General features: G+C 52.2%; 1 protein-coding gene and 1 non-coding gene across 2 annotated transcripts; one reads left to right on the plus strand and one right to left on the minus strand.

The window, feature by feature from the left end:
- Nucleotides 1-242: 242 nt before the first annotated feature.
- On the minus strand, nucleotides 243-11,471 carry PUSL1 (pseudouridine synthase like 1). Its single transcript, XM_053281475.1, has 5 exons — nucleotides 11,130-11,471; nucleotides 10,507-10,656; nucleotides 9,546-9,719; nucleotides 4,300-4,354; nucleotides 243-1,578 (listed from the first exon to the last, which is right to left on the minus strand). The coding sequence occupies exons 1-5, from the start codon at nucleotides 11,183-11,185 to the stop codon at nucleotides 1,558-1,560; spliced, it is 456 nt and encodes a 151-aa protein (XP_053137450.1). The 5' UTR covers nucleotides 11,186-11,471; the 3' UTR covers nucleotides 243-1,557.
- A 3,099-nt stretch (nucleotides 11,472-14,570) lies between these two features.
- LOC128338741 (U1 spliceosomal RNA) lies at nucleotides 14,571-14,736 on the plus strand. Its single transcript, XR_008312685.1, has one exon. It is a non-coding gene; the product is annotated as a U1 spliceosomal RNA (small nuclear RNA).
- Nucleotides 14,737-18,174: the final 3,438 nt, after the last annotated feature.

Below are 18,174 nucleotides of genomic sequence, written 5' to 3' on the forward strand. Positions count from 1 at the left end.
TTTGAACTATTGACAAAGAATAAGCAGCCCCATTAAAGACAAAGCAGCAGCATTAAAGCTGGTTGGTCTTTAAACCCATTAATGACAAAGCAGCCCCATTAAAGATGTTCAAACTATTGCCCCTTTGCCCCATTGACCCACTGCCCCTTTGCCCCATTGACCCACTGCCCCTTTGACCCACTGCCCCTTTGACCCACTGCCCCTTTGCCCCATTGACCCACTGCCCCATTGACCCACTGCCCCATTGACCCATTGACCCACTGCCCCTTTGCCCCATTGACCCACTGCCCCATTGACCCATTGACCCACTGACCCATTGACCCACTGCCCCTTTGCCCCATTGACCCACTGCCCCTTCAATCTATCAATGTATTGAACTTTAATGGGCTTAAAGACCAAGCAGCTTCAATGCCGCTGCTTTGTCTTTATTGGGAGAGTGGTTCGAAGGTTCAATAATTCGAAGGTTCAATAGTTCCAAAGTTCGAAGGGTCTAAAGTTCCACATCCTTGGAAAGCGAGTAAATGTTGAGTCGGAAGAAGAGGGGGAGGGAGACAGGAGGGTTCAACTGTACACAACACAGTTTCACTGATGCTTCTTTTTTAAAAAAAAATTAAATTTTTATTAATTTTAACAATAATCATTCACAACACATTAAACAAATATGGACTTCCCGCTCACACCTCCTCGTGAATCACCAACTGTATAGCTAACCCTTGCTATAAGAATAACTCAAAACATAGATTTAAACCTTACAAACACGATTTTGATCTACACAACCTGCTACTATTACTAAATTTCAAACCCTGTTGTAAAATCCATATTAGGAAAATAGTTCTTTAAATATAATCAGAATGGTTTCCAATCTTCTTTGAAACATTCTCAATTTTGATCTCTTATCAGTACTGTAAGTTTTGCCATCAGTAGTTGAAACAGCTACTGGAAACCAATACAACCCCCCTTCAACAAGTCAGTTGTGATATGTTACAACTGAAACAGGATGTACAACAAATCAGACAAGATACACAAACATTAAATGATAGAACATCAAATATTGAGGAAACAGTCAAGAAATCAGCACAAGACAACAAACTGATGCTTCAGTAGTTCATCCACGGGGCGCACGTGACGCTTCTGTCTACAGATTCAGACCCTCGTCCATCTAGGCTGGTGCCTCTGGGCCAGTCGCTTCTCTCCCGGCCTAACCCACCTCGCAGGGTTGTTGTGAGGATAAACATAACGATGTACACTGTTCTGGGCTCTTGGGAGGCAGAGCGGGATATCAATGTCTAAATAAAACAAACAAGCGTCTCTCCAATCTCTCGCTGCTTTTCGCTCAGAGTGATTTCGGGCAACGTCGGTCCTCCTCGAGTTGGCAAAGAGGTGATAGCCCTGTTGCACTGACAGCTCTCCGGGTGCGATCAGCCCTTGTTGATCCCCACTCTCAAACCCTTAGGGTGAAATTGCCGTCATCTTTGCACCAAGGAAAGGCTTGGGGTCAGGATCAGGGCAAGGAACACACCGCTGCAGTCTCTCCATCGAGTCTCTGACATCAATCCATCAATTGCTTCTGGTCGGTGCCTGAAATAAAGAATCTGTCATACCCTTTCAATGGCTATGGAATAAGACAAACTGCTGTTCTCCAATTTGGCAGAAGAGGGCGCTGCCTGGCTGAACCTTCAGGCATTATTTCATCATTTCCAAGTTCTCTAGGTAGAGGTGAAAGTTAAGACTAGAAGTGTGAGCAGTGGAAGATATTCCCCTCCACCCCAAGGGACGGAGCTGCTCTGGGAGGAGCAGAAGGTTCCAAGTTCCCTCCCTGGCAGTATCTCCAAGACAGGGCTGAGAGAGATTCCTGCCTGCAACCTTGGAGAAGCCGCTGCCAGTCTGTGAAGACAATACTGAGCTCGATGGACCAAGGTCTGACTCGGTAGAAGGCAGCTTCCTATGTTCCTATGATTGCTGGCATTTGCCGAGAATTTGGGGGCAAATGCCCAGAAATGATTCCCATCTCACCTCTTTTCTGCCACCCACACTTTTGAATTTGCTTTTCTCCACTCTTCCTTATAACTGCTTTTTTCTTTTTGGTCCTCCAAATATTCCCCCAGAATAACAAAAAGTGGAGATAGAGTCAGAGCCTTCTGGGTAAAATTTTAAAAAAACCCAAATAAATAAACTCCACAGCACATAGGAAGCTGCCATAAACTGAGTCAGACCGTTGGTCTATATGGCTCAGTATGGTCTTCACAGACTCCATCCCCTAAGGGGGGGCCGGGAATATCTCCCATTGCTCACACTTCTAGTCTTAACTTTCACCTCTACCTAGAGAACTCGGAAATGATGAAATAATGCCTGAAACTTCAGCCAGGCAGCGCCCTCTTGTGCCAATCTGACAATTTTCTACATCAGGCAGAGATGTGTCAGTGGGCTCAAGGAAGTGGCCACTAGGAGGAAGCAAAAGCATTCCAGAAAATTCACACCCCAAACTACTAGCTGCAGGAGGTTTCCCTACATGAGCCAACTGGGTTGTTTGGTACCATCTGGAGGGATGAATGCAACACCCATAGAGGTGGAAAGGTCTGGTCTTGCGGTCACAAGCATGACTTGTCCGCTTAGCTAATCAGGGTCTGCCCTGGTTGCATTTGAATGAGAGACTAAACACGTGAAACTCGGAAAATTAGAATATCATGCAAAAGTCCATTAATTTCAGTAATGCAAATTAAAAGGTGAAACTGATATATGAGACAGACGCATTACATGCAAAGCGAGATAAGTCAAGCCTTAATTTGTTATAATTGTGATGATCATGGCGTACAGCTCATGAAAACCCCAAATCCACAATCCCAGAAAATTAGAATATTACATGGAACCAAGAAGACAAGGATTGAAGAATAGAACAATGTCGGACCTCTGAAAAGTATAAGCATGCATATGTATTCAGTACTTGGTTTGGGCCCCTTTTGCAGCAATTACTGCCTCAATGCGGCGTGGCATGGATGCTATCAGCCTGTGGCACTGATAAGCTATTATGGAAGACCAGGATGCTTCATTAACGGCCTTCAGCAATTCTGCATTGTTTGGTCTCATGTCTCTCATCTTTCTCTTGGCAATGCCCCATAGATTCTCTATGGGGTCAGGTCAGGCGGGTTTGCTGGCCAATCAAGCACAGTACACTGTATACTTTTCAGAGGTCCGATATTGCTCTATTCTTCAATCCTTGTCTTCTTGGTTCCATATAATATTCTAATTTTCTGGGATTGTGGATTTGGGGTTTTCATGAGCTGTACGCCATGATCATCACAATTACAACAAATTAAGGCTTGACTTATCTCGCTTTGCATGTAATGCGTCTGTCTCATATATCAGTTTCACCTTTTAATTTGCATTTCTGAAATTAATGGACTTTTGCACGATATTCTAATTTTCCGAGTTTCACCTGTATGTGTGAGCACTGGAAGATATTCCCCTTAGGAGATGGAGCCACTCTGGGAAGAGCAAAAGGTTCCCAGTTACCCCCCGGCAGCATCTCCAAAATAGGGCTGAGAAACACTCCTGCTTGCAACCTTGGAGAAGCCGCTGCCAGTTTGTGAAGACCATACTGAGCCATATAGACCAACGTTCTGACTCAGTTTATGGCAGCTTCCCATGTGCTGTGGAGTTTATTTATTTGGGGTTTTTAAAAAATTTTTACCCAGAAGGCCCTGACTCTATCTCCACTTTGTGTTATTCTGGGGGAATATTTGGAGGACCAAAAAGAAAAAAGCAGTTATAAGGAAGAGTGGAGAAAAGCAAATTCAAAAGTGGGGGTGGCAGAAAAGAGGTGAGATGGGAATCATTTCTGGGCATTTGCCCCCAAATTCTCGGCAAATGCCAGCAATCATAGGAACATAGGAAGCTGCCGTATACTGAGTCAGACCATTGGTCCATCTAGCTCAGTATTGTCCGCACAGACTGGCAGCGGCTTCTCCAAGGTTGCAGGCAGGAGTCTCTCTCAGCCCTATCTTGGAGATGCTGCCAGGGAGGGAACTTGGAGCCTAGATGCTCTTCCCAGAGTGGCTCCATCCCCTAAGGAGGGGAATCTCTTCCAGTGCTCACACATCAAGTCTCCCATTCAGATGCAACCAGAAATAGCAACCTGCTTAGCTAAGGGGACAAGTCACGCTTGCTACTACAAGACCCGCTCTCCTGTTAAAACAGATCCCCATCAAGGCTGTTCGGGAAAGTTGAACAGGAAAGGCCAGTAGAGGAGGAGAGAGAGGGGGGGTGCACGAATGTTATCTGAGAACTTTAGCTCTCACGTACCTGCTTGTAGAGGAAAGGCCGGCTTCGGAATTCCAGCTCCCAAAATTTCAAGTCACTGGGGGGGGGAAAGAGAGAAGCCAAAAAGCAGGATTAAAAACACGGTTATAGAGATGGGGTGGAATCATGCTGGAAATGTTGCCTGAAAAGGTGGATCGGGCCAAGATGCAGCAGGGTAGGAGCCAGTATCCTTACAGAGCCTGATGGGACAGAGTCCATCCCAGCCTGGCAGCAGGGAGAGGTCTGCCAGGTTGCACATAGGCAGTGGAAGAAGGCTGGCAGAGTCCCAAGCACAGAAAGAGGGGTCCCGAGGAGAGGCCCTCTTCCTCCCAACTGTGCAGCCAACTGTGGGGGGTGGAAAAGCAGAAGGAAAGTACACCCGTCACGTTTCAACTCTTCTGCTGCCTAGTGAGTCAGGCCTGCGGTCCACCCAGGTGAGTATGGCCAACACTGACTGGCAGAAGCTCTCCAGGATTTTGGAAGGTCTTTCTCATCCCTGGCTGGAGATGCTGCCAAAGTCCGATATTGGGGCCCTCCTGCATGCAAAACAGGTGCTCCACCACCCAGCTTCAGATAATCCGGATGAACATATATGGCTGCCAACCCGAGTCAAATCCTTGGTCCCTCTAGCTCAGTGCCTACTCTGACTGGCAGCGGCACTCCCAAGGTTTCAGGCTGGAGTCTTTCCCTTCTCTGCCTGGAGATGCTGCCAGGGACCGAACCGGAGGCTTTCTCCCTGCAAAGCCGCTAATCTATCACAGAGCTACACCCCAAGGTCTAGAGCCTCTCAGATATGAATGAAGCTGCCTCCTACTGAGTCAGACTGTTGGTCCATCCAGCTCAGTATTGTTGACACTGACTGGTAGCTGCAGAGAGAGAAGAGGCAACAGCAGGAGACAGATACTACATTTGTGCCCCAGCTTTGGGCTCACAGGAGACTTCCGACTGGGAAAACGGGAGGCTGGATGGCTGGAACTCTGCTCTGATCCAAGAGGGCTCTTCTTTTTCTTATTAGCCACGATCCCTGGGGAATGGAGCCTCCATGTTCCGAAGCAGTATGCCTCCAAGTACCTGATCCTGGGGACATTTCGCATGGGAGGGCCTTTGCTGCCCTGCCCGCGGGCTTCTTGGAGGCATCTGATTGGCCACGGTGGGGGAACCGGAGGCAGGATCCGCTTTCGGCCCAATCTAGCAGGGCGCGCCTCACAATCGCCTTCCAGGCTTCCTTGGAAGAGAGTTTCGGAACGGCTGCAATGATGCATTTTGCACTCGGGGTTTTTGCATCGGCACAAAGGAGGAGGAGGAGGGAAAGCGCGGATCTCAGTCCGTGTGAATAGATGCCTCCGGGAAGCCCACAAGCGGGGCAGGGAGAGAGCCAGCACCCCGCGGCTGTCGCTTCCCCAGCAACTGGAATTCAGAGGTAGACTGCTACTATGCATGGGTGCTCTGAACCCGACTACGATAGCCAGTGGGAACACACACATTTCTGGAGCAGACCAAAGGTTTGCTTAGGCCAGGGCTGCACAACTGCGGCTTTCCAGCTGTTGCCAGACTACCGTCTCCATCATCCCCAGCCACGGGGCCCAAAAGTCAAGGATGATGGGAGTTGTAGTCCAACACCTGCAGGAGGGGCCAAATTTGCACAGCACTGATTTAAGCCAATATTCTACTTCCGACAGTGGCCCCTAAGAGATTTCAGGGGAAGCCAAGAACCCTCTTTAGTTACTTCTCTCCCACCAACTGATATCCAGAGGTATACTGCCTCTAAACATGGAGGCTTCATTTAGCTACCGTGACCTAACAGGGATTCCCAGATGTTGTTGACTACAACTCTCACCTATCTCCAGCTGCAATAGCCTTTGGCTGGGAGCAGCTGCCAGTCAGAGTAGGTAAAACTGAGCTAGAAGGACTAAGGATCTGACTCGGTTTGGCAGCTATACGTTCATCAGGATTATCTGTCGTTCAGTAGGAGAACATCTCTTCTGGATGCAGAAGGTTCCGCATTCAGTCCCAGTTAACCTCTCCAGGTAGGGCTGGAAAGATCTCTGCCCCGAACCCTCTTTTTGGCTGAAACTATCTCTGGCTAAAACCCTCAAAATGCTAAAACATTGATGTGATCACCCTTGAGAGACCGGAAAGGCTGCTAGCAAAAGGCAGTGCAGACTTGTCACTATTGGTGCTGACGGGCCGGACAAGAAACGCTGCAGGTCAGTGCTGACCATCCTAAGCTAGCTGGACCAGGGATCTGACTCAGTAGGCAGCAGCGCCCTACGTTCCTGTGAGCTGCAATACTCCTCCCGTTTAGAGGGAAGCAGAACACGGAACGAAACAAAAAGAAAACCGCAGGCTCAGGACGGATTCTAAGCTATACAATGGCAGCGACGTGCTTATATATTTGCCGGGGGGGTCAGCCAAAACTTTTAACACACCGAAAGCCAAAAACGTGTGGCTTTGGAAGCCAGGGCTAGATCTGGGGATTCGTGGCCCGGTTCGTAGCCGTGCCGGCTTCCCAACCACCTGCTTCGAATTAGCGCCCGAGAAGCCGAGGTCTGTTTGCGATTTCGCCGCACACGCAAACACACACACACCCCCACACCCAGCGAGCACAAACACAATTCGACCAAACGCACAGAGTGCTGACTCAACACAGGGTAGGGGGGAAGGGGCCCTAACGCCGGGCGTGTGATCGCGCCGCGGAGGCACCCGTCCATCAGAAGGGGGCCTCTCGGCTGAACACATTTCCCCACTCAGCAGTCCGCGGGGGTTTGCTGCAAAGCCTGGACTCAGCAGATCGGAGAGATTACACCCTCCAGCAACCTGTTCCTAACGGGCGGCGAGGCCAGGAGAACACGCAGGCGAAAAAAAGTGGCCCAGCTCTTCCTGGACTGTACCACTTTGGGGCTGCAAGGGGTGGCGAGATTCGAATGGGGAACCTTTCCCTTGAAATCATAGAATATTATTAGCATTGGAAAGGCCCTTGGAAGTACGCTAGACTAACCCCATCCTCAATGCAGGGATCTGCTACAGAACTCCTTGGCAGAAGGACGCGCAACCACTATTTGAAGAACTCCAGTGAAGGCCTGCCCACCACTTCATGTGGCAGGCTGTTCCCCTGCCCAACCACCCTTACAGTCAGGAAATCGCTCCTAGTGTCTTCGCTGAACCGACTTCCTTGTGATTTCAGCCCATTGGCTCCTGTCCGGCCCTCAGCAGCAACAGCGACAAGTCTGCTCTGCCCTCTACATGGCAGCCTTTCAGCTAGCTCAAGGGTTATCTCGTAAAGGTTTAGTGCTGGGAGGGACCTTGGGAGGTCATCTAGTCCAACCCCCAGCTCAGTGCAGGGACCCACTACAACACCCCTGACAGAGGGGCCATCCAGCCTGTGTGTGAAAGAATCTAAATCGGGAGACTCCATGAGGCGGGCTGTTCCACTGTCTAACAGCTCGCGTTCTCAGCCACGAATCTGGAACTCGCTCGCTCTTGGAAGGGAAGGATTCAGCGGCATGATAACAACCGTGGAGGAAGTTCTCTGGGTGGCTTCCTTCTCGGTCAAAGAGGCCTTTTCTGAGAAGGTGGGGGGAAAATCAAAATCGCACAGAGCCGCTTAGCAATCTCCCCCTTTCCCTTCTCCCCAGATCTCCCACACTGATGCAGCAAGGGCTTCTGTCCTCCCCCAGTTCAGCCCTCTCCTGCTCACATGAAAACCGATCACTCTTCCAGACAGCTGGTTTTTCTCCCACAAGCTGGCACGCTTAAGCGGGGGGAAAGAAAGATGAACAATAGGGATTGTGGGGGGTGTGTGTGTGTGTGCGGCTTTCAAAAACAAATTCCTCACGCTCCTTCCTCCTGTCCTCCTTCCCACCTCACACCCCACTGAGCTGGTTGAAATGGTCAAACCTTAACGCATCCCTACCAAGAATGCAGAAGGAGATGGATTGTGCTCCTCGCGGCGGATATTATGGGGTGAGGCGGGGGAGATCTGAAGGAGACGGGAATGTAGCACCTGCTTTGCAGGCAGAAAGTCCCAGATTTCGTTCTCGGTAGCATCTCCAGGTAGGAGAGAAGCTGCTGCCAGTCAGTGCAGGCAATACTGAGCTAGATGGACCAAGGGTCAGACTCAGTTTGGCAGCTTCGTACGTTCATCCCTAGTTCACTGGTAAAGCGCCTGCTTAGTATGCAGAAGGTCGTGGATTCTATCCCTGGCGGCATCACCAGGGAAAGCCGGCAAAGACTCCTGCCTGAAACCTTGGGGAGCTGCTGCCAGTCAGTGTAGGCAATACAGAGCTAATGGACCACAGGCCTGACTCAGCACACCAGCTTCCTGTTATTGATCTCTCAGAGGCAGAGCATCTGCTTTGCATGGAGATGGCCCCAGATTCAATCCCTGGCAACATCTCCAGGCCGGGCCGGGCAAAGAGGCTCATCTGAAACCCTGGAGATATGCTGCCAGTCAGAGTAGGCACTGCTAAGCTAGACGGGCCAAGGGCCAGACTCAGTTTGGCAGCTTCATATGTTTAATCGGCAGCATCCATAGCTCACCGGTGAAGCACTGCATGCAGAAGGTCCCAGGTTCAATGCCTGGCAGCAACTCCAGTTAAGGGAGAAATCAGAGCCGCTGCCAGCCTGGGCAGACAATACTGAGATCGATGGACCAGTGGTCTGACTCAGTATAAGGCAGTTTCCTGGGCTCCTCTTAATAAGTGCACAGAAAGCTTTTTCTTTTCTCTCTCCAAGGTTATCTCTGCACTATCTAGCCTGCCTTCAGGATCCAGATTCTCAATGAAGATGAATTCATTTTTTTTATCCTTTTGCGGTTTTGTTTGTTTGTTACGGGACAACCGATTGTCCTGGAACCACAAAGCAGGGACCAGGAGCTGTCCGTGGTGCTGAAGTGTCAACCGACAACCTGGTTCAGGCTACCGGTAGATCTGGCAGAAGCCGCTTCAGTACTGTGGACAGCTCCTGGCCCCTCTTGCTACGGCTCATGCTCCAAGCTCTCTACCCTTAGGATGGCCGCCTAGTTTCTAGCTTACATGGCTACCAAGGCTCAGAGAAATCTCACCAGCTAGAGGGGCGGCGGGGGAATTTGTCCAGAGGTCAAAGGGGTCAGCAAACCAGGAGATAACAACACAAACGCCAAGGGAAAATTACGCCCATTTGAGTTGCGGAATCCACGCAGGTTGCGGAATTGGTATGCTTTTAAAGACAGATCACGCGTGGCCCTGGCCAGAGAGCCCTCAAACCCTTACCTGCTCTTGCTGTGATGCACGAGGAAGCTGGGAGCGGGCCTCACCTCTGCCCGGGTGAGAGTCTCGACGGGGTTTTTCAGATGCTCTTCCGCGGAGGCTGAGGGGAAAGTGCTGAAGTCGCGGGTGCCTAGCAGGTCTCCCGTGGCCTCCTGCATGGCTGACAGGTTCCGGTGGCTGGAACGGGACAGAAGCGAGTCACCAAGAATGACTAAGAACTTGTTTCCTGGTTGCACAACAGGCAGTTTACAAAAATCTAATAGAATAAACCCAACTCATCCTGGCTAGGGGTGTGCACAGAACCGGAAAAAACCCGGTTCAAATTGAACCAGACTGGAATCGAACCGGATCTGGCGCAGTTTTGTATACACTAGAGCCGGGCCCAGTCCAGATCAGGTCTGAACCAGTTTGGGCCCAGTTTTGGTGTGTGTGTTAAAATTTGCAGGGCCTCGGGGAGGGGGGGTGCTGCTGCAGCTGCAGGGGGGTTTCCCCCTCCCCGTCAGCCTCTCCCCGTCTCAAAAGGGTTGTTTTGGCCCGTTTTGGACCTCTCTGCACTAGAGGCCACTGCGCATGCGCACTGCCCATGTAACACGGATTCGCAGGTGTTCTAAACCAGGGATTCTCAACGTTGGGTCCCCAGATGTTCTTGGACTTCAACTCCCATAATCCCCAGCCCCAGTGGCCTTTGGTTGGGGATTATGGGAGTTGAAGTCCAATCACATCTGGGGACCCAACATTGAGAATCCCTGTTCTAGACTACAACTCCCATGATCCCCAGCCAAAGGCCACTGCAGCTGGGAATGATGGGAGCTGGAGTCCACAACACCTGGGAATGCCTGTGACAGGGAGCACTTGTGTCTGGGTCGCTTTTGGGGAACTGGATCCCCCAGTCTAAACAGCCACTGGCCCCCAAGGGTGGGTATTGTGCCTGCCCCTGACGGTCTGCGACTTTCCTTAAACTCACCCCTTCGGCGTCGCCCAGCAAAGGTGCCGTTCAAAGACCGGCAGCTCAGAAGGGTGGCAGCATCCCGTCGCCACCCGGTACACGCAAGTCCTCGACAGGGCGGAGAAGCGGGCGTGGAAATGGTCAGGAACACAGCAGGCGCCCAAGATGCTGCCGAGAAAGGAAGGAAGGAAGGTTACTCGTCCCCCCGGATCAAGTCAGGACCAAGGACCTGACTCAGTATGGCAGTTTCCTGTGTTCCTAGTAACAATTATACCCAGCTCCTGCCCTCCCTTTGGACACAGAAATATCCATAGCCTGGTAAGGTGGTTAACATACATCTGCGCCGAACCAATTCACATTACGAACATAGGAAGCTGCCGTATACTATCTAAGCTCAGTATTGGCTACCCAGAGTGGCAGCAGCTTCTCCGAGGTTGCAGGCAGGAGTCTCTCTCCGCCCGATCTTGGAGATGCTGCCAGGGAGGGAACTTGGAACCTAGATGCTCTTCCCAGAGCGGTGGCTCCATCCCCTGAGGGGAATATCTTACAGTGCTCACATGTCTCCCATTCAAATGCAAACCATGGTGGACCCTGCTTAGCAAAGGGGACCATTCATGCTTGCGACCACAAGACCAGCTCACATCAGTACATGCTCCCCGCTCCTAATTGGCTTGCCAGATTTCCATGGACAGGACATTCCTTTTTTGTATGGGGAAATGTCGGGCGATACGAGTCCCACCCACAGTCCAAAGTGGAACGGCCCAGAAACACGGCAGCCGGTGCACCCAGAAAGGGGCCCCTGGCTCCCTGGAGGTGCTTCCCGGCGCCACCGGAAAAGACCGCCATGGCCGCCTGATTGCAGACAGCAACAGTCTCCGATACGGTGCGCTCCAGCCCAGCCGAGTGAAGTTATGCTGCAGAAAGGGCTGGCCAGGAGGGGTGGGGAAGATGACCTAGTTTCCTTCTCCTCCACACCCCTCCCCATCTGCCACGGCGAACCAATTCCCAGCCGCTTGAAAACAACCATCACGGGCGAGTAATTCCAAGCAGTCAGGTGTGCAGATGCTGGAACGCCGTCTGCAGCCGGGTCTGGCTGGGCAGGAGCCGGGAGCCGGAGCTGTTGCTCTAGCAAGGGGCTGGCGGCAAAGGGAGGGGTTGTGCCAAGGCCCCCGGTTCGATCCCTGGCAGCATCTCCAGACAGGGCCGGGAAGGACTCCGACCTCAGACCCTGGGGAGCCGCTGCCAGTCAGAGTAGACAGCACTACGCTAGGCAGAGCAGTGAACAGACTAAGCTGACGGCCGCTTCCTATGTTCCTAAGAGGATGCACAAAAGTGCTCCCCTTGCAAACGTAGGATTATACATCTATTTAAGGGGATGGTGACAATAATTAAGCCGCCCCTTAGAGCAACTCTTCCCTCCAGTATCCTGAGAAAGGCTGTAACAGGATAAACCTTGGAGAGCCGCTGCCAGTCGGTGCAGACAGCACTGAGTTAGACGGCTCAAGGTCTGACTCAGTACAAGGCTGCATGTTCCTAAGGCAAAGAGGTGGGATGGGGCCTTAGCTCAGCGGAAGAGCGTCTGCTTTGCATGCAGAAGATTCCAGGCTCAGTCCCTGCAGCATCTCCCGGTGGGGCTGGAAAAGACCCCTGCCTGAGACCTCAGAGAGGTGCTGCCAGCCAGTGCTGAGAACACTGAGCTAGTCCGACAAGGGCCTGACTCAGTTTGGCAGCTACATGTCTGTCGGGTTTTTTGGCGGCAGAGCATCCGCGTTGCATGCAGAAGGTCCCCGGTTCAATCCCGGCAGCATCTCCAGGTAGGGCTGGAAAAGACCCCTGCCTGAAACCTTGGAGAGCTGCTGCCAGTCAGTGTAGACAACACTGAGCTAGATGGACCATGGGCATCAGCAGCTTCCTAAGTGCCTCCTGTTTGACGGCGGCGCACTAGAAAGAAGGGTGGGTCTGCCTGACATTTATTTCCCCCGTTGTGGTTTTAAACGGTTGTCATGGAACCTGTTTCACGTGGGCACCAGCCTAGTCTTAACACCTACTCTGCCCTGCTGGGTGGGGGTAATGATGGATCTCATCCACTATTCCTAAGACGTTACATAAGCTCCTCCCCCCCCCCAAAAAGAGGAGCAAAAGCTTCTACTGCGGCAAAAACAGGGGGAAATGTATCAGTCTCAAGCTACGGCTGCCAGTGCCAGAAGTGGGCGTACCTGCGCTCAGCAAAGAGGGGAGGAGGTCAGACAAATCATACAATAAGGAGGAGAACTGGCTGATTCTCCATCTTCTTCCACATCTAAGCAGCAGAAGACGTGAAAAGGATCTCGGTCGCTTCAGCAAACCCTACGTTTGATCGTGAGCCAGCAGCGTGACGCAGCGGCAGAAAAAGCCAACACCATTGTCGGACTATATCAACAGACCTGTCCAGAACATGAGCAGCGACTGTTCCACTCAGTTCCGCACTGGTCAGACCTCACTTGGAACCCTCCTGCGTCCTATTCTGGGCTCCGCATTTTAAGGGGGACGTTGATAAACTGTTTGGGGGGGGCAAGAAAAGTGGTGAAGGGGGTCTGGAAACCAAGCCAGACGGCGGAAGGGGCTGGGTATGATTAGCCTGGAGAGGAGGATTCTCGGGGGAGATAAGGGAGCCGTCTTCAAAGTATCTGAAGGGCTGTTTTCTGTGGTAGAGTTCAGCACTAAGAAGAGGGTTGGTCTAGAAGACCTCCAGGATCCCTTCTGGAACAGGTTATGATTTTATGAAGTAGAAAAGGCGAAGGGGAGATTTGATAGCCCCCTTCAAATATCCGAAGGAATGTCATGTAGAAGAGGGAGGGGGCTGGTCTACCACCAGTGGATTGGAATGAGAAGGAAGCCGGTTCAGGCTAGAGATTAGGAGGAATTTCCTGACTCCAAGAACTGTTGTACAGTGGAACCGCCTGCCTCATGCTGTGGTGGGTTCTCCTTTGCTAGAGGCTTTCCAACAGAGGCTGGACAGTGCCACTGCCGAATCCTGCGCTGAGCTGCGGGTTGAAGACCTCCGGGGTCCCTTCCGGCTCTAGAACTCTATGATTCGTGTATGTATTGATCAGGAGCTTTCCCAGAGGGCCTGGACACGCATCTGGCAGAGATGCGGCAGCAGCTTCCTGTACGGAGAAGGGGGCTGGGATAGATGACCTCTAAGGCCCCTCCCAGCTGTAAAATCCTATGGTTCTTCTTGAGGGGGCGAGGGGGGCGCCGAGATTGGAACTCGCTCCCTCTCCGAGGCCCGGCGGCGTCCGGACGCTCAGCCAAGCCTCCGCCTCCCCGCACGCCAGGCCACAGGGAGCGAAAGCCCCCGGCGGCTTCTCCACGGCACGCCAAGAGGATTCTTCTCGGCGCGGCAACATTTACGGGGGAGAAGGCGGCCGTCGCTGGGTGCCGCCCGCCCGACGCTTTGGCGAGCGGGAGCCTGAAATGCAAACCAGCTGGGCTGCCTTTCTTGGCTGAAACCAAAGTCTTTTCACAAATACAGCCGGGGGGACAATCAAGGGAGGAAAAGGGAACCCGGGTTGATCCACCGAATGTCAGAGTCGGAAGGGGCGCTGAAGGTCAGCCCTATTCCATGCAGGAATCTCCCGGCAAGATTTTATATTTATTATCTATTTAAGACTATTTCCACCCCACCTCTCCAATACGCTGCTGCTTGCTTCTTCTCCCGGCCTTCTATGCGCACAACAACCCTGCGAGGTAGCCAAGGCCAGGCGACTGACCCAAAGGCAACCGGTGACGCTCACGGCTCAGCTGGGAATTGAATCCGTGTCCCCCCAAGTCCCGGTTTCACACCCTGACCCGGGGGCTGCATATCCTCAGCCCACCTGCCGTGTCGGATCACAACTCCCATCATCCCCAACTGCTGGCCGCTGTGACTGGGGATGCTGGGAGCTGTAGTCCAGACACAGCCGGGGGGGGGCGGAGGTGTGCAGCCGTGCTCTAACCACTACGTCGCACTCTGTGGAAGAGGTCAGGTTAGCTCAGGTTAGCACAAATCGACCCCCTCCCGCTTGTAGCACAACCACCCTGCAAGGTAGGTCAGACCGAGAACAAGAACGCAGGGGAGACACCACGATCATGAAAGTGGCTTCCCCAGGGTGGGGCTCATCCATTGCCCCGCGGGGGTGCTGAGCCCTGCGATTTCCCCAAATGAGGGCCACTCGGCTGCATAATTTGTGGTTATTATTTAGCCACAAGTGCCCACTTGTGGCTAAAGCGGGGATTCGAACTCGGCCCCAGCCGGGCGCTCTAACCACTGCCCCCACGCACCCGGTTCTTTCTTGGTTTCGCCACGGCCTCTGCGGCCACAGAAATAAGCCCTGGCCAATCAACAACCAGACGCAACAGAGAGGCTCACGCCGGTCCGGCCTTTTGCCCGAGAGGGATTTCTACGCAGAAGCAGAAATCCACTGGCCTCAGAACTTGCTGCCTTAGCATTCGCGCTGAGCCGTGCACAACAAAAACAGGAATTAGGGAATAAAGAACAACGGGCCGAGGCAGGGGTCAGCGGATCACCGCGTCTGCCGTTGGCTTTGCGAGAGAGGGGCCAGGGTAAGAATTCAGTACAGTTCAGCTCGATTTCGGTCTCCGACCAGCAACGCAGACGGAAAAAAACTTTAAAAACACTCACAACAATTCATCCCAACAACTGGCTTAGCTATCGGGGTCTGCCCGATTCTATTGGCTCGCCACACAAAAGGATAAGAATGCTTTCCCCCGCCTGATCTGCCTTTTGTCCAGCGTGGACATGTCCCCTGCTAACTGAGCAAAGAGGCACCTTTTAAAAGTGATGACTCCCTTGTATTTGGCAGGGGGAGAGCAACTGGCCCTATCCGTCCCCAGCACAGCATCCCTGTAGTGGCTGTTGCTGGGAAGTCAACTTATGTAATATTGTCAGAAAAAGCAATACAACCTCATCAACTCTCTTTCTCCACACACCCCCCCACCAGAGCTGCAGAGTTTTCTGGGAGAAGCTTTGCAGACTCCGAAGGTGCCCACTTCGGGAACGGATTTCCATGACAACGGCTAAAAACTGTGACGGGAAAAATAAAATGCCAGGATTTTTTTTTTTTTTTTTTTTTTTTTGCGTAAAAAGTACAATCCACCCACCCCTGTGGCTCGGGGCTGCTGAAGGCAAGCCTTTCCGGGGCTCCAGATGCAGCCTGCGGGACTCTCTGCCACAAGGATCCCGGAACCTTCGGCAGGGTAAGAAGCCAGCATGGGCAATAAGGAGCTGGATGTCAGTCTTTCTCCCCGCAGCCCACGGAAATTGGCAGCCCAGGTATCACGGGCCACTGGCTAGGGTCCGAGGCCAATGGGAAAGGTCTCCCATTGTGGGAGAAGGGCGCTTGTGAGCCAGAGGAGGAGAAGAGGGCAGCAGGGGTGTTCTGGGCCGCAGAATCACAGCCCGCAGAATCTCAGCCCTTCTTGGGAGATGTCAGGAACGGAACCCAGGACCTTCTGCACGTACAGGTGTTCTCCCACTGAGCTATGGATAATCCCATAGGCAGCTGCCAAATCAAATCAGACCCCGGCCCGTCTAACTCAATCCTGTCTACACTGACCGGTATACACACACACACATATATATAAATTTATGGTACAAGACCAAACATAGCATACATACAAGCAGCAAAAGTACAATAGTGGGGCAGAATCAAGTTTCTAGTCCTTCCTGTCAAGTAGGAAAAATCAAGGGCCTGCTTTGTGTCGAGAGGGAGGACTTTCTAGTCCCTAGAGTCACCTTAAGTGGTGCAGCAGGGAAATGCTTGACTAACAAGCAGAAGGTTGCCGGCGATGCATTTAACACCCCACGTAGATTTGGCCATAGAAAACAGAAAGAATTGACTGGCACTGCTCTCTGCTCTGACCGGCAGCAACTCTCCAAGGTTTCAGGCAGGAGTCTTTCCCAGCCGTATCCGGAGAGGCCGCCAGGGACTGAACCTGGGACCTTCAACAGGCAAAGCAGATGCTCCAGGAGAACATAAGCAGCTGCCAACCTGAGTCAGACTCTTGTTCCCTCCAGCTCAGTATTGCCGACACTGACTGGCAGCGGCTTCTCCAAGAATTCCGGCAGGAGTCTTCCCCAGCCCTACCTGGAGATGCTGCCAGGGAGGGAACTTGGAACCTTCTGCATGCAAAGCTATGACCCATCTGTGTTTACAAGACCGCAGTTAGGGCCTTGGCATTCTCCAGGACGCAGCTTTAGCATTCTGGCCTTCGGAGAAATGTGCAGCCGGCAGAGCATGGGAAGAAACGGCAAGGATCTTCCACGCCTGCAGCCACCCGGTTCTCATTCAATAAACCATTTATTGTCCTTATGCAGAGGGGAGCAAAGAGAAGTCCAGCGCTTTGCTTCGGAGCGGGGCGGAGCTGGCAGGCTGCCTTGGCCACACAAGGCTAAGGCGCCGTTTCTTTGGACTACAAAGCCCATCGTCCACAACGGCCAAAGGCAGGGGATGATGAGCACGGCAGTCCAAAAAAAAACCCACAAGGATCTACCCCAGGCTGCGTTTGAGAATGGGGAGATGGGCTTGAGAGGGGGCACAAGTCCATCTCCCCATTATGTTATTTGGGGAACACGGAGTAAAAAATGAGCAGAGAGAGAGAGAGAAACTCAGGGGTTCAGGGCAGTGAACCGCTTCCCCGGACCGGAAACGCCAGAGACATTCCACTTCTCTAACAGTTTATAGCAAACCGTTCCTGTGCTGCGTGATGAGATTTCATTGTGTTGTAGCGCTTTTACCCTTTTATTGTGGATATCAGGCCTTTTCTCTTTTGTTGTAAGCTGAACCACGCAGCTGTGTGCCAGAGGGGCGGATAGAATGGTCTTAAATAAATAAATAAAAACTTTTTTTTTTTTTAAGAAAATGCATCTTTGCTGCCACGAGGACTAGACACTTGGAAAACCAAGAGAGGCTGAGATTTCAAGGAGGACTAGAAACCTGGAAAACCAAGAGAGGCTGAGATCCCAAAGAGGACTAGAAACTTAGAAAAACCAAGAGAGGCTGAGATCTCAAGGGAGGACTAGAAACTTGGAAAAACCACGAGAGGCTGAGATCTCTAGAAACTTGGAAAATAAGCGAAGATGGAGATTTCAAGGAGGACTAGAAACTTGGAAAACCAAAAGAGGCTGAGATTTCAAGGAGGACTAGAAACTTGGAAAAATCACGAGAGGCTGAGATCGCTAGAAACTTGGAAAATAAGAGAAGATGGAGATTGCAAGACGCTGAATTGGGTGGCACCCCCCTCAGAGCCCTGGTCTCAGCTCTCTCCCCGACACTTGTGTCCAAGGACGCCGGGATTTCTTCAGTCCCGTTTAAGCTACGTGTGGGATCCTTCCGTCCGCCAATCCGGCGGGAAGCGCTCGGAATGTGTGCCGTACGACACGGCCGCCCCGAACTCCTGACCCCTTTTGTGAATGACCTCCCCGTGTCCTCTCCGGGCGCCTTTCAGATGACTTCTGTGCCGCCGCTCCCCCCCCCCCCCTCGCCGCCCCCTGGTACATCTGCTCCTCTGATTTATTTATTGCCTTCCTGCCGTCGCAGCGTTAATCCGCTAATATCACTCATGCCACATTACCGAGGGATGCATTATTTACTCAGCGGTAATTGTTGTGTGTGTCAGTTGCTGGGAAAACACGGCCCAGTAATC

The sequence above is a fragment of the Hemicordylus capensis genome, chromosome 16 (assembly GCF_027244095.1).
Source record: "Hemicordylus capensis ecotype Gifberg chromosome 16, rHemCap1.1.pri, whole genome shotgun sequence".
Classification (NCBI taxonomy): Eukaryota; Metazoa; Chordata; class Lepidosauria; order Squamata; family Cordylidae; genus Hemicordylus; species Hemicordylus capensis.